We start from the raw sequence: 15,685 nt of genomic DNA, 5'->3' as shown, positions 1-15,685 counted from the left end.
GAAAGTCGTTAGTGAGTAAGAGGGAAAGGCGAGGCAAAGAAAGAAGATTCTATATCTAGTCTTTGCGAATCATTTGAAACCTAATTTTCTATTGTAAAAATAAAATTACTTCTGATAATGTGTAAAGGAATATGTTTAGGACTAGCATATCTTTAAGGTTGAATTTTTTATTAATTCACTGTTATGAGAATTCATTGTGATACTCGAAACAGAAAGAACTGCAAGACAGTGAATAGAGTATTTCACTGTCATCTGAATTCATGGTTCTGTGGAGTACGGTTGCTGGGTGTCTCTTGCAATCAGTTCCTGAAGTCTCAGTGGAAACCGTTGTAGTTCGGGAATAAGCCTGGTGCTATTGCGCTGTATACAGCGCAGCAAGTGTTTCACACATTTTACCAACAGCAATAATAGAAAGACGCCCAGGCCACATGCGAGAATGACGGAAATTATTTGATGGATATATAGGTGTTTAGAAAAATGTCCATGGTTATCATCTTCAGGTGGATTTGCTGTTGTTATGACTGACAATGACACGTTTACGTTGCTTCTTCTGGTGGTGACGTCGACCTGGCCCGGCAGTAGCAGTGATGTGGCGTCATGCTCCTCCATTGAGCGTAAGGCGCCGGTGGATTCCACCAGTGCCTCTGGCGCCGTTGTCGAGGTGTCATCTCTGTTCCGTGGTGGTACATCCCTACAGAAAAATGAAAAGACAATGTGACAATCACTTTTAGAGTTAAAACTTGATGTGCTTTTTGCCAATGGTTTGGGAATGTGGTAGAGGCATCATGGGGTACCTGGACATTTTGCTGCTCATGTAAGATGTGGTCTGCCGTGACTGGTCAGAGCAGGTAATATACCTTAGCCTCTGAGATAACCTGACTTCTATACTCAGGATATTTCTCTCTTGTGTCATCTCAAATATGACGTATACTCCACTCTAGTTCATTAAGTAGAAGAACTGGGGCAATATTTTACTGCAGGGATGAATGCTGAGTAGCATCAAAATGCGAGAAGAGTCTTGTAACACTTTCTTTAACACGTTAGCCCGAACAGTAAATCGTAGAATGTAGATGCTGAAGTATAAGGAGGGCCATAGGTGGTGCATAAGACCAATTACGTTGGAACTTAATCGAAAAGCTTACGTTTCATATAAAATCGTCCTAACTAGATTTGCTGGTGTTCACCCTGATATGATTAGCAACTGCGAATATTAACCATCGCTTCATAGAAAATTTATTTATTTATGTAATTTGTTATCAATAATCCATATCAATTTTACAACACTAGAGGCAAACTAATAATATGCAACATCCCTCACTCAGTCTAACTTTGGCACAGGAATGGGTAAAATACTGAGCTATAGAACTCATTGTCAGTCTACCGATGAACGTAAGATGTTTCATAGACGTAAAATATATTTCCAGACTGTGAGTGGACAAGCTGTGGGGTGAGATTAGAGCGGCAGTTTCCCGTCCGAGAGCACGTGGCTGGCGGTTGCTATGGGGAAATGGTGAGCTGCTAGCGTTACGCGGCCTTTGAAAAACCCGGGCGGACGATACGCAGCGGCGCACATGGCCGAGTTTGCACGCTTGGAGAAATTTATATGCCAGAGAAAAGTTGAAAAAAAAAAAAAACAAAACTAAGAGTGACACGGAGGTGCGAGTTGGCACTCGCGGACAGAAACATATGTAAAGGTAAATTATCTACACGCGCCATAAAAGTATGTAGTAGGTTAAAAGTTACTGTAGTCTAAGAAATGCCGGCCGGGGTGGCCGATCGGTTCTCGGCACTACATTCTGAAACCGCATGACCGCTACGGTCGCAGGTTCAAATCCTTCCTCGGGCATGGGTGTGTGTTGTGCTTAGGTTAGTTAGGTTTAAGTAGTTCTAAGTTCTAGGGGACTGATGACCTCAGAAGTTAAGTCCCATAGTGCTCAGAGCCATTTGAACCAGTCTAAAAAATTGAAAATTTATGAAAGATCAAAGCTAATATATCTGGAGTGCTTTGGCTGATTAATGTGAACAAAGTGTCTACAGTTGTTGATAGTAGAGCTCCATCGAGCAATCATAGCCGATTTAGCATAGTGTGTACCATTCTGAATGAGGGTTCGGAATATGGGATTAGACTGAGAGAAACTGTGTTTTGGTAATAAATAAATTTAAAGAGACAAAACAAGCGGCAGCATTTTAAAGTTTCAAGAGGTGTGAGCTGGCACCCTATGACGAAAAATGTAGCCGAACATTGAGACTAGCCACATCTCTGTGCCACTCAGTTAAGCTGAGTGTAAGGAAATTTTCGTGCCATAGCACGTAGGTGTTCGAGCCAAACTATTCAAACTTCAATGTGTAGTGCCCAATACAGTCGGAATATGGGGGCTCGTCTGGGATTGTCTTAACTGAACAGGCTCGGTAGGCAGTGCAGGATTGCGTTTGAAAGTGGAGAAGATTGGGAGAAACGTTTTGCCTTTTGCTGAGCAGTACGCTCAGTCCGACGTTGACCACCAAACCGGGAAGTGAAGCCCCGTTGGCCGCCAAACATCGACGCGCCGACTTTGCCGCCGCACTCCGGAGCTGCGCGCGCTTCCGCCGCCAACGTGGAACACGTTCCGCGCTACACCGCATTGCACCTCATCTCACCGCACTGCAGCCGACAGAATCAGGCATCAGTCGTCACGCAGCAGCAGTCTCAACGCAGATAAGTGTTGGTAGCAGGCACGTTACTCTCTCAGTTCTCTATCTCACAGGCAGTTTAGCTATGGAGTCCAAGTTCAGTGAGATGATGATAAAGAAGTATGCTAGTGATGCTGAGTCTACAGGGTGTGGGATTCAGCCTCATAGCCCACATTGACAGGGAGAAGAAGCAGAAGCTAGTGTAGTGCCTATGCTTAGATCATTAATGATCCGAACGGGGGAATTCAGATCTGATGTAAAACTGATATGGGGGATTTCAAGACTGAATTAGAAACGGATATGGGGGATATGGAAAGTTCTTTGGAGGCAAAAATCAGAGAATTAAACGATTTATCAGATATAATTTGAGGAGATAGAATGGAATTCGAATGCTAAATTTGATGCAGTTGCTTTTGAATTAATGGGTAGAATGGATTCAGGCAGGCAGTTGTGTGACACAAGGAATAATGAGACAAGGCAAGGTCTCATTGATGTGAATCAGAAGACTGTTGCTAGTTGTGTTAAAACCAGAACTCTATTATTAGGTCAGCTGGCAGGGACAGCTACCGACCTAAGAAAGGAAGTTGAAAATTTGGCTGCTGTTACTGTAAAGAGTAATGCAGAAATTGAACAAGTTAACAAGTTCAAGTGGCTCTGAGCACTAAAGGACTTAACTTCTAAGGTCATCAGTCCCCTAGAACGTAGAACTACTTAAACCTAACCAACCTAAGGACATCACACACATCTTCGCCCGAGGCAGGATTCGAACCTGCAACCGTAGCGGTCGGGCGGTTCCAGACTGCAACACGGTAACAGTAGATTAAGTAATATAGAATAATGTGGGGCTAATGGAAGTATGGGAAGTATGGGGTGGCCTATGGTACAAGTACTCAGTGGTAAGACTTTTCAGGGGAAAGCATGTAGCATGCTGTAGATTTTCTGGCAGCATTCAAAGATTGTTTCATTGATGGTATGATTTAAAACAGGAAAATCAAAATGGTAAAAAGATTGTTGGAGGGTTCTGCTCAGACTGGGACAAATAAATGTAGTGAACAATTTAAATCATGTAGTAATTTGAACAGAGGTTTCTAAATAGGTGTTGGAGCCAAGGAAAACAATGCGGATTACAGAATGACTTTTTGAATGGGCCAGTTTGCAGAGGAGGTAGGCACACTATGAGAGAATTTTGTCAGGAGGAATTAAGAAAGTTGGTATATATGAATAGGCCGTTTGGAATTTTGACTGAGAATTTTACTCTAAGGAGAAGGTTACCCGAAATGTACAGTGGGGCCTGATACATTGTTCAACAGATTATGTAGAAAATTTCCTGGATTTTATTGAGAGGATGGGTCAGGCAGTGTGCTACAAGCCAAACTTAGGGGGTAATACCTCAGGGAATAATCCCTCTCCATTAGAGGGAAGAAAGTTGGGGTAATAGCCACCATAATTCAAGCAGGAGTGAAAGCAGAGATAGAATTCAAAATGAAACTTGGAGGGATATCAGGGAAAGATTTAATGACGTGAAGTCCAGAGAGGTGCATGGGGAAATGGAAACAGGAATGATCATAGGCCAATGCAAGAACAGAGAGATGAGAGAGGAGAAATTAATGCAAGGGGACCCCAGAGGGAAAATTCTTTAAACTGAGATTTGTTTCAAACAGGGTCCAATTTGGGACAATAAACTATGCAGGAAATAGGAGCATGTGATGGGAAAAGAATTGTGGGAGAAGTAATGGTGGATCTGCTAATAGTTCTCAGCAAAGTAATGGGAGGTATTTTAATGAAAGCAAAAGAAGTGGAACAAGGGAAGAGAAAGTACAGAATAAGAATTACAGGCAAACTAAGGGGAGTTGATGATGTTAAAAATAAACAAGTGTGGGAAGAAAGGATTTGTGGAATGGAGGCAATTATTGGTAATGATAAAATGTTAGGAGGCTGGTTTAATCAGTATGATAAGAGGAGGGCCTTTAGAAGTAAAAATAATAGCAAATGTAGGAATCACGAGGGAGAAATAAAGGTTGGCGGTTTGTTAAATAAAAGGGACCAAAATGTGAGGGATAATTATTCAAATAGTACTGGCTTGGCACTTATGTTATGTAATGAGAATGTATCAGCTGTGCCACCTGTGGGAGAAAATGTGTACTGTGATGCTGAGAGTGTGTATGTGAATTACAGCAGACATAGCTATGTGCTGAATGCAATGGAACTTTTACCAGTGGTAAGAGGTATAAATTACGTGGAGGCCACAGTGCCTGATTCAAATGTTGTTGTACATGGAGATATACAATAAGCTATGTGTTCCATCAGTGTGAATGTATTAAATAGTGAGGAGGCAGTAGATCGTGTATCAGATGTCATGGGTAATAGTGTTGATATGCTGTACAAGGCTGCAGAATGTGTTGTTAATGTATGTGGAGGCACTCACTCCAGTAATGATAGGGAATTTACCAGTGAGCAGGCTGTAGTTCCTGTAACCAATGAACGAGCAGTAGTTGTGGGTGAAGCTTTTAATGTGCAGAATGGAGCTTCAGGTGTTGATATTGTGATTGAAGACATTTTGAGGAACCTGAGGATGTGGTTCACGCAGTGAAGCACTGGCTCCGCTACCTGGTCAAGGATTGGTACCGACAGCGCATAAACGCTGTTGTTTCGCGGTGGAGGAAGGCCACAGAGAGGGATGGAGATTACGTGGAAAAATAGGGGGTGTATATAAAACACCATTTTTTCATGTGTGTAACTCTCATTATGTTGATTAACGAATTGCATCTGAATATGCCGGCCTATACCACTTTCTTTGGCGCTTCAGTATAAATGTTTTTCTGTGACTCTTCATTATGAAAAACGCGAAGTCACATGTTGGTACCACCAGTGAAAGATGTATGTGCTTTTGTACTCGAAATAGCCTTGCTAGGTTATTAGACATATTGCCTAACAAAGGAAAGGAAGTCCACTGTACCTCTCTTTTAGGATGCTCGATTGTAGACGAAGAATTCAGGTTCAGTTTCTTTTGTCAGGACAGCTTCTGGACTAAGGAAATACTGCAGCCGTTTCTACTTGTTATATATTCTAAATTATTCAGTTCTTTACTGATGGCAGCTTCATTGAGAGGCAGACCAAGGATGAGATTAATCATGAAGCTGAAAAAACTCAGTTTATAATGCCTTGCATGGCAGGATGAAGCTTGAATGATTGAATCGCTAGTGGCTGCTTTCCGTAGACATGAAAAATTCCTTGACTTTTAATCACCGCTAATTGGAGATCTAAGTAATTAAGTTTAGCAGAGTCATCTATGTATTGGCAAGTTACTGCTTTACAGAAGAGTGGTCCCTGAAAAGAATTAATATGTTGTCAACGTATAGTTTGTAAACCAAAATTTTCTTGCCCAAGGTTGAACGGTAACATCGGGCAAAAGAACCCCGAGGCAATTGCCCTGTGCTAAATCGTCGTCTGGTTTCTACAGAAATTTTTGAAAGAGAAATAATTCCGAGAAGTAAGAACTTTAGGCAACGTAATAGTTTCTGTGACTGACAGGCATTGGGATTTTTCAGCTTGTTGTTTACCTAATTGCATTTTGCCAATGCATTCGCACCGTGATCAGTTCCTATAATCCGACATTGCCTGCCACAGACTAAATGCCTCATCGAAATTTAAAACTAAAAACATCCGCTAACAAGGCCGCAGTTTTATCTCTAAGTCTTAGTAATTAGTGCAGTGGACAGTGGACATACCCACAGCCATGAACTTCACAGTGATTTTCTGAATACATATATACAGGGTGTTCCAGAAATGTTGCGACTAACTTCGAGAGCTTGCAAAGGCTGTCTTGAGGACCAAATCGAGGACTGGAACCCGTGTCGAGAAACGTCATCCGATGACGCTGCAGATCCTCGAAGATCACAGTCGTCAGAGACTGCCACTAAACCACCCCTTCGGCGCAAATGTCGCTGATGGGCTGTTGGCGGAACGTCTCACTGTATTGTTTGTTATTCAGTGATCGCGACGGACTGCTACGATCGCCAGTGGAGAAGATAGAGCTATCCGCTGCGTAGGAAGCCCTTGACCTTTTCTCCTACGAATGGGATGCTCTGTTGCGCTGATGACGTTGCCGGACACGTATTCTTATCCTCGAGTGGTTCTTCATGGCAAATTTTAAAGTCCTTGCAATCTGTCGCAAGATTTTTGGAATACCTTGTAGATGTAGGTCCACATTACGATCAATTGCCCCTATCGTCAGGGCCAAAGGGTGTGCGATACGATGCTACAGATGTGAACGTAATTCAGTTCGTCGTTGGCATACATGACTAAGGTATTAGAAGACATCGAATATTGTCCTTAATCTTTTGGACAAACTGGTTGAGTTCCAACTATTGGCACTGATTCTGCCGAATCTCCAAAATAGACAAATGTGTTTTCGTTAATACTGCAACTGAAAGTAGTCATACTATATAGGAACTGGGAGGAATATCTCAAAAATGGCTCAAACGGCTCTAAGCACCATGGGACAACATCTGAGGTCATCAGTCCCCTAGACTTAGAACTACTTAAACCTAACTATCCTAAGGGCATCACACACATCCATGCCCGAGGCAGGGTTCGAACCTGCGACCGTATCAGCAGCGCGGTTCCGGACTGAAGCGCCTAGAACCACACGGCCACAGCGGCCGGCAAGAATATCTCAGCGCCTTCTCTGTGATCATGGGTAAACTTTCTCACAGTACATGTGACGGCATTACCTATACATGGCTTTCTTGAATGAAAGTAAGTACTGGGTCATTGATTGGTGTCATCATGAGGATACTCACTTTGAAACGTCATCTGTGGACCGGTAACCTGGGAAGTCATCAAAAAATGGAGCGTTATCATCAACGATAAGGCGCTGTTGTGTTCCTTGGGATGCTGTAACAAAATAAAAAAATACCTTTCTGGCATTTCTAGCACTATTACATTTTGCAGATTATTAGAGCTATCTTTGTAGAAGGAAATTTGCCTTTACCTGATATTTTGGCCGAAGCTGTACATACACAGTGAACAGACATCGTGCTCGATAAGTGAAAAATTATTTAATGTGGAAGAAATCAATCGCATCTCTGCGTACATAATTACAGTGGGCATCATGTTAATGATCTGAGAAAAATGAGGTACAACGAACAGTTTTGGAGGATGGCATATACTTTCATAGTGTCAGTTGACATATGGTTGAATTCCTTACCTTGAAATTCCACTCTGGAGAAAACTACAGTGAACATAAACTACAAACACTACTCTTTACTTAATATCACTCGGACATCTAGCTATCTGTTAACGTACTCAGTACAATGAATGACAAATTTGCATAGTTCTTTTTGCGACTTAGGCCTTTTTCTATATGTGGGGTGCTTGAGAGTCCTTATTGTATGCGACAGCAAGTAGCGATGAGAATAAACTTCAGGAAAGCATTGTGGATAGCGAGTTCGTAATATGTATGTCAGTTTCATGTTCAAAATACATGGATGTAACGTAACATTTGGGGGATATTACGAATATTCGTTGTAATTCACTTCTACTACTGAATTCATCTACTCTGCTTATCACTTTATTGGATGAAGAAAGTAAAATCTGTACTAGTGTTTTTTCGTCGCGTTAAAATATCTACCTAGTAAAGCAAAGTACTCACTATTGAAATTAGTGACTTCATATGACATCAGATTAACGAACAGAAAAAAGAACTTTAGATAAATATTAAGTCTGTCATGAAACACTGAATTAAGCGTTTCCACATGGTTTTCGGGTAAGTTAAGTGACCTCAGAGCAGTAAATGAAAAAAAATTTGTTTCATTTTTACTTCATTAAAAGCTATAGTCTCCCAAAACTTCTGATGTACAAGAGGCAGTTCAAAAAAAAAAAAAAAAAAAAAAAAAAAGAGAGAGAGAGAAAGAGAGAGAGAGACATCAGGGCCGTCGAGTTGCTTCGGAAGAAGAGGTGCACGCCTTGGGTGCAGTCATGGTTCCATACGCAGCCGCATACGTTTTTCTATGAGGGCACTGACCGTTCTGTCTCACACAGGATAAATGTATTAACAACTAGAGCGATTACTTTCGAAAAAATAAACAGTTACTTACTTTTTCTATCTGTATCTGTTCCATTTTCATTTATATTATCTATTAGAGTGAACAGTTTATAACTGGTCTCACCGTCTTTGTCTTACGCAGTTACATTGTCACTTTGCCTTGTCATGAATGACACTGACTCCTGTGGCTAGTCTTATTTTGGTAACTATCTGCTCTAGAAAGCCGTGTGGTTTTCGTTGCTTTGTAGCAAACAGCCTACACATCGTTACTCTTTGCTCTTAAACTTACACTGCCGTAAAATTCAAATACTCAGTCTACGGGCCGGCAGGTGTGGCCGTGCGGTTCTAGGCGCTTCAGTTTGGAACCGCGTGACCGCTACGGTCGCAGGTTCGAATCCTGCCTCGGGCATGGATGTGTGTGATGTCCTTAGGTTAGTTAGGTTTAAGTAGTTCTAAGTTCTAGGGGACTGATATCCGCAGAAGTTAAGTCCCATAGTGCTCAGAGCCATTTGAAATCAGTCTACGGAAGTGGCACACCAAACTCATACGCAGAGGGCGGTAACGTTTCTAACATGTGGGGGCCTTGGAAAGCGGTGTGGCCGACTTGGTACGACCAGCGCAATGTTATGCACCTACATTCTCTAATAAAAAGTATCCGAACAAGGAACATTAATATGGGGTGTGCTCACCCTTCGCCTTTATGATGGCTTCAACTCTGCCTGGGACACTTTCAGTGAGGTGATTAAATGAGTGTGGAGCAATGGTAGCCCATTCTTCCTCGAGAACCGAAACCGTGGAACGTAGTGATATGAGACCCTGGTCTCTGGAGAGAAGTCGACGGTATAACTCTTCCCAAAGGTGTTCCATTGGGTTCAGGATGGGATTATGAGTAGGTCAGTCCATGTCAAGAGGAGTATTGTCGAGGAACCATTTCATCACAGATGCTGCTTCATGACAAAAGATGGTTCAAATTGCTCTGAGCACTGTGGGCCTTAACATCTGAGGTCATCAGTCCCCCAGAACTTAGAACTACTTGAACCGAACCAACCTAAGGAGATTACACACATCCATGCCCGAGGCAGGATTCGAACCTGTGACCGTAGCGGTCGGTAGGTTCCAGACTGAAGCGCCTAGAACCGCTCGACCACAGAGACTGGCATGTGTTTTCATGCTGATACAAGCAATCATTGTCTCCGAACTGTTTTTCTATTGTACGCATTATACAGTGCTGTAAATTATGGTCAGCTGCTTCCACATTTAGTATTTTCTTAAGAACAATAAGTGACTACACCCTAAACACGAAAAACACCATTGTACCGTAACACTACTTCCTCTGTACTTCACTGTTGCCAATATTCACTGTGGGAGGAGACGTTCGCCAGACGTTCGACGAACCCATTGCACTGCCACAGGGTATTACGTGATTCATTACATCAAATCACTCGTTTCAGTTATCCACTGTCCACTGGCGTCGCTCGTAACGTCACCACAAGCGTCGCTTAACACTCACTACAGATGTATGTGGCTTATGAGGGGTTGCTGGACCATTGTTTCCCATGCTTTTTTTTCCCTACTCACAACCACTGTACTACATGGACTGCTGTCAGCACTTTGGATCTCATGAATGTTTCGTTCCATGTATTTAATACGATTCCTCACAAACACCCTCTGCAATGCTCAACAGTCCCTGTCTGTCACTACATGAGGTCTACCAGGCCTTAGTTTAACTGCTATTGTTTCTTTGCTTTTCTGCTTCACATTCGTTGCATCTACAGGCGACATGGGAAGCTTTGGAAGTGTTGAAGTGTCCTTGATGGATCTGTTTCTCAGGTGGCATCCAGTCAGTAGTGTTTCGGCCTAACGACAGGCGCCGACACGTAGACGAAGAACGCAAGAGCAGAAAAGGCTGTGAGACGGCGTCAGCCAACAGCCCGCTAACTAGGACTGCACGACGACAGGAGCGGCCTCAATGCGAAGAGAATATAAGAGCCGATCCTGCCAGATTCGGTGGACAGTAAAGCGACAGTACAAGACGGACCCTAGTAGAAACTACGCCTTAGAAGAGAGCACTGCGATAGCCGTTAATAGTGATCCACAAACTGTGTGACAAACTTGCATGAACATTGCGTAAAGCAAATGACACTGATTGTTAGCATGTCGCCCATCGCTTGCGACACGTTCTCGTAAATCCAGAGTTAAGTATTCTCAATCTTGTTTAATGTATTAAAAATTATTAATGTGATTTGTTTGAAGTTTTGTAAAGCTGTCCGAGAATCCAGTATCCTTTAGGTACCCTGTAAGAGACGAGTGGGCAGGACCCCACAACTAGTCCACGTTTGAAGTGACTGAGCTGTCCTCGCCGACTCACCCTGCTGTTGCTGCTCTTCTACTGACTATACAATACTCCGGGCTTCTTCCATACTGGTGGTCCGCCTCTTGTGACATCTAGTAGTCAATACCGCGTTACACAGGGCTGTCTGGATCAGATCGTGTATGAATATAGCACGAGTCGTCAGGTCAATTGTACGAAAGGAGGTTTAGTGTATGTCTGAAAAGGAGGACGTGCTCTAAGTAAAGTATAGTCACAGGTCACGCGATTACCGGTAGCAGTGAAAGTTATCGCCACCTGTAAAGGACTGAGTTTCAAAACACGTACTTGAACTGATCCTCTGACTCCGTCACTGACTGCTGTTGCTGGTCCGCGAAAACAGACATTAATCATTTGATTGGAGACTCTGTTTTCATATTTTTCGCCAAAGAACCTCTAATCGCGTTATCAAATCATACATCTGCAAGGGCTTCGTGGTGAGCGACAGCCAATTCGTGAATTCTGTAATGTATTACTCGAGTATTAGGTTACAGTTTGTTGTTTGGCCTTCATAGAGTTGCTAATGCAAACATCCTGATTCGTTCGGATAGATATTTTACCACTCAACGCTACAGTAGCTATGTTTATTGACTCAAGCAGTTTCTTTTCCATAACTCTGCCCTGATGTGATACTCCAGCAGCATAATTCCCGACGTCAGGTCACTCAGATTTTCCAAGTACTAGCCAGTTAAAAGTAGACTCTACTTCAACGTCGATCTCAAATTTACTTGAGAAGTCACCAAGTAAACATGTGTATGACTTGTTTAGGCTTAGTCTTCATGCCTAAAAGAATATGATCCTTCCGTCTGTAAGCAACGCAATGTACTACACCGAATAATGTCCTAAAACAATAAGATGTATATTTAGCATCGCCGGTAGTGGGATATTTAGCTCTCTCAAATGTATTGGTTTCTGATCAAGATACTCTACCCAATTAAAGCGTTTACTGCAGCAGCTAATCAGTGTTCTCACTGGTTAGTAACAGACAGAATTAGAACTGGTGTTCAAATGGTTCAAATGGCTCTAGGCAATATGGGACTTATCATCTGAGGTCATCAGTCGACTAATGTCTGGAAATAAGCGTAGTGGAATAAAAAGCAATAATAAAGCCACTGAAATTAATACCTCTGCACGCTGTTCTCCTCCTTTGCCATGATGGAGCGAGAAAGCATTCAGAGAAATACGTGCACGATTACTTCAAAATCTCAGTGTGCTTCAGAGTTCTATCATTGCACCTAGCGTAATTCATAAGTATACTAGGTGCTAGAAATGACCACTTGAAATTGATATTTCTCTAGGAAATAAACCAAAATGCCGGCTAACTTCCATCGGCTAGAATCGTACAACATCCAGATTTGTGGGGGAACCGTATGTGACTGTGGTTCTATGCTAGACTACATAAAAACGTAAGGGCAAACATACTGGCCGTCAAGGTTCTTGTTAACGACGTCTGATCGCTACAGGAGAAGAACGTCGCACTGGGCACCAAGCACATCGTAACCTATACACATCTGTTCCTATTATCCGAGAATAAGTAATGGATTCTCTGCAACATTCTGTTTCTTCCTACGGCTTTAGCCGGAAATTATATGCAGCCGAGAAGGAAACTGCTGTCTACTACGTGAGCTGTCGTAAACACTACAGAATATACGGCGGCTTTAGGATTGGTGCCGTCGGCAGGAAGCATGGACAGCCGATGAATGGCACTGAATTATGTTCAGCCATGAACCATGTTCTGCACTGCCCTTGACGATCCCGCATATGGCAGCGACTTGAGGAGATGTCTCATTCTTACATTGTTTTGGAGCGGCACAGCGGTGTTACTGCTGGCGTCATGGTGTGAGGAGCCTTCAGGTATTACCTCAGGTCGCAGATGGAAGGCTGCAAATGATTGAGAAAATTCTGATGGCTCAACGGTACATTATTTATATCCTGCGTCGCCATGCGTTGCATCTTATGCGACAGTATTGTGGCGTCATTTTGCAATTTGCATCCACACATGGTACCTACCTCTATGAACAGTCTGCGTGATGATGAGGTACCCCTGCGGCCTACAAGACCCCTACACCTGTATCCAATAAAACATGTGTGAGAACAGCTAAGGCGTTAAGTCCGTCCCTGTACCAGTATCGAGAATATCAAGGATCACCTGCAACAGCCGTGGGTCTCCTTCCCCCAGGAGGTGATAGAACGGCTTTATGAAACATTTCCAAGACTAACCATGGTGTTCACCCAGGGCAGAGAGGGTGCAGCAACATACTGAAATGTGGCTTCATATTACCAAGTTTTATCTGAACCTGACTCTGTTTCTTAATCGCTGAAATCACAACACATACCCTTTCAACACGTGAAGTATCATTTCGTTTGTTCCCCCGCATCTGCGCGCTTAACCTTTTTTGTTACACAGTGTTTTCCACCTCTCTCTAGTGCAAGGAATGACTAATTCGTGTGTTCGTGTCCGGCAGCTACGGTGTCGTGTATGAAAGATGAATTCAAACGACAGGTAGTTTAGTAACACCCAGGAGACGCTGAACTCAAATTCCCGTCCGCTCATGTACATTTGAGTTTTCCATGGTGCCTGCATATCGTAGATGAATAGAAGGCTGGGTTCTTTGAAAAGGCTACATAATACTTCTTGTCCCAGCCATGTTCAGTCCGACCTTATTCCTCTGATTTAATTATCTCTTCGTAGATAGGATGGTGATTCCTTTCTCTAAACGATTGCATTGCAGAATGATAAAGTTATGTGTCTGTTGATTATATCGATTATACGACGCCAGTGAAATGAAAAGTGGACTATAGCTGCACATTGTTACTGAACAGTTATTCTCGCAAATTTAATATCTATAACCGTAGAGAGGTGCATCCCAGTGCAGATATGACGAACAGTATCTTTATTCTACAAAGATGGCAAGGATGTAATAAACTAATTATCTTGTGGTCGATGTCTTGCCAATGTAAAATAATAGTCTCGAATGTATTTCAGACGAGCGCCAGAAAGGAGAGAGTACAGAAAGATGCGGTTGGTACGTAACCAGTTGTTCAAGTCCTAACACTCAAGAATCTAGTTACAATGTATCATATTTTCTTACAATACTAATCTGGTAAGGGTTGTGCTGTGGTAAACTGGTTGAAATTAAATTCAAAATCCTCACTATTTCTGGAAGTTATGAAATATATGAGAGAATTTAACGAATCTTCGACATAAAAATCATTTGTGTTAGAGAAAGTGGAAGGACACACGTAGCGGTGTTGTTGAAACAACAATATCAGCTTTCTCCGGGAGAGATTTAGAGTCTTGACAAGGATCCAAATCAAATTCAGATTCCTTACAATATATTCTATAAAGCAGGACTTCAAATAGAACGGTGAAAATTAAATATTAAAGCTGCGAAAGAGTTTAATCATGTTGTAAAGATACTTACCGGTGAAAAGAAGAAATGCAACGACCCAATGGGAGGCGTCCATTTCAGCTGGAAATTCCTTCGCTGCGTTGACGTATGCACTGCTGGGCAACTGACAACCGACTAACCTTTATTCTCTGTATTCACTGGCTAATGGAGAGCAGCTGACTCACTGCCGATTTGCCGCAACTTCCGTAGTGGAGGGCAGCAGTCCTCACTCCAGAGTTTATCACGTCCTCCCCAATTTGATGTGACCGTGACTCATGAAGTGAAGTCCACAAAACTGTTAATCAAGTGCCTAAGGACTCCGCTGAATGTGTTACAGGTTATATTTTTCTTTCATTTTAATGAATCTAAGAAACACCAGAGGGCATATGTAACGTTTCCATTTCGGTTGGTTCTATTTTTCAAAGATTCGTTCAACAATTATTTAATTTTTATACATGCCTATTTCGATACATATTTCATCCATGTTTGTATGCTGAAACTGTAAACGCTTCGTAAATAGTCACTAAATTGTAGAGCATACCGAAAATATCTTTAGAAGGCCTTGAGTGATGATCAGCTGACAATCTAGCCATCAAGTTCAGCAGCATTGCTTTTAGCACACCAAAGATGTAAGAAATTAAAGAAAAATAGTGTATATTGTTTCCCATATACTGAGGTAGGTAGAGTTGGGACTCGCATTCGGGAGGACGACGCTTCAAACTCGTTCGGGCCATCCAGATTTAGCTTCTTCGTAATACCCTAAATCGCTATAGGCAAGTGCCGGGATGGTTCCCCTGAAAGTACACGCCTGATTTCCTTCCACATCCTGGACACAATACGTGCTTATTCTCCATGTCTAATGACCACTGTGTCGACGGGACGTTATAGCCAACTATCATTCCTTCAGTAATATTACCAGTTACCAGTTTCAGAAAACACATGAAACAAAGCTAACGACCTGTGAGATAGAAGGTCATGATAATTTATAGCTCTTAGGTTTAGGCTCTGCAGAGTTCTAAGACTGTCTCTGTCTTCGGACTCATTTCCACATGAAATTCGCACTGTAGAGCAGTGAATCATAGAATAATGGTTGCAAACATAAAAACTTTAACAGGATAGCAACTTACTCATCTATTAAGACAGATCGGTGGTGGTTTAAAACTGAAGAGGAAGATTTTCAAACTCTAACAGTTATCAGGTACCATATTA

At 42.3% G+C, this 15,685-nt stretch overlaps 1 protein-coding gene across 1 annotated transcript; it reads right to left on the bottom strand.

Annotated features, from left to right (window-relative positions):
- Nucleotides 1-253: 253 nt before the first annotated feature.
- On the bottom strand, nt 254-14,597 carry LOC126471637 (uncharacterized). Its single transcript, XM_050099872.1, has 3 exons — nt 14,510-14,597; nt 7,473-7,566; nt 254-691 (listed from the first exon to the last, which is right to left on the bottom strand). The coding sequence occupies exons 1-3, from the start codon at nt 14,550-14,552 to the stop codon at nt 259-261; spliced, it is 570 nt and encodes a 189-aa protein (XP_049955829.1). The 5' UTR covers nt 14,553-14,597; the 3' UTR covers nt 254-258.
- Between the last annotated feature and the right edge of the window lie 1,088 nt (nt 14,598-15,685).

The sequence above is a fragment of the Schistocerca serialis genome, chromosome 3 (assembly GCF_023864345.2).
Source record: "Schistocerca serialis cubense isolate TAMUIC-IGC-003099 chromosome 3, iqSchSeri2.2, whole genome shotgun sequence".
Classification (NCBI taxonomy): domain Eukaryota; kingdom Metazoa; phylum Arthropoda; class Insecta; order Orthoptera; family Acrididae; genus Schistocerca; species Schistocerca serialis.
This window is presented reverse-complemented; position numbering and strand designations above follow the sequence as displayed.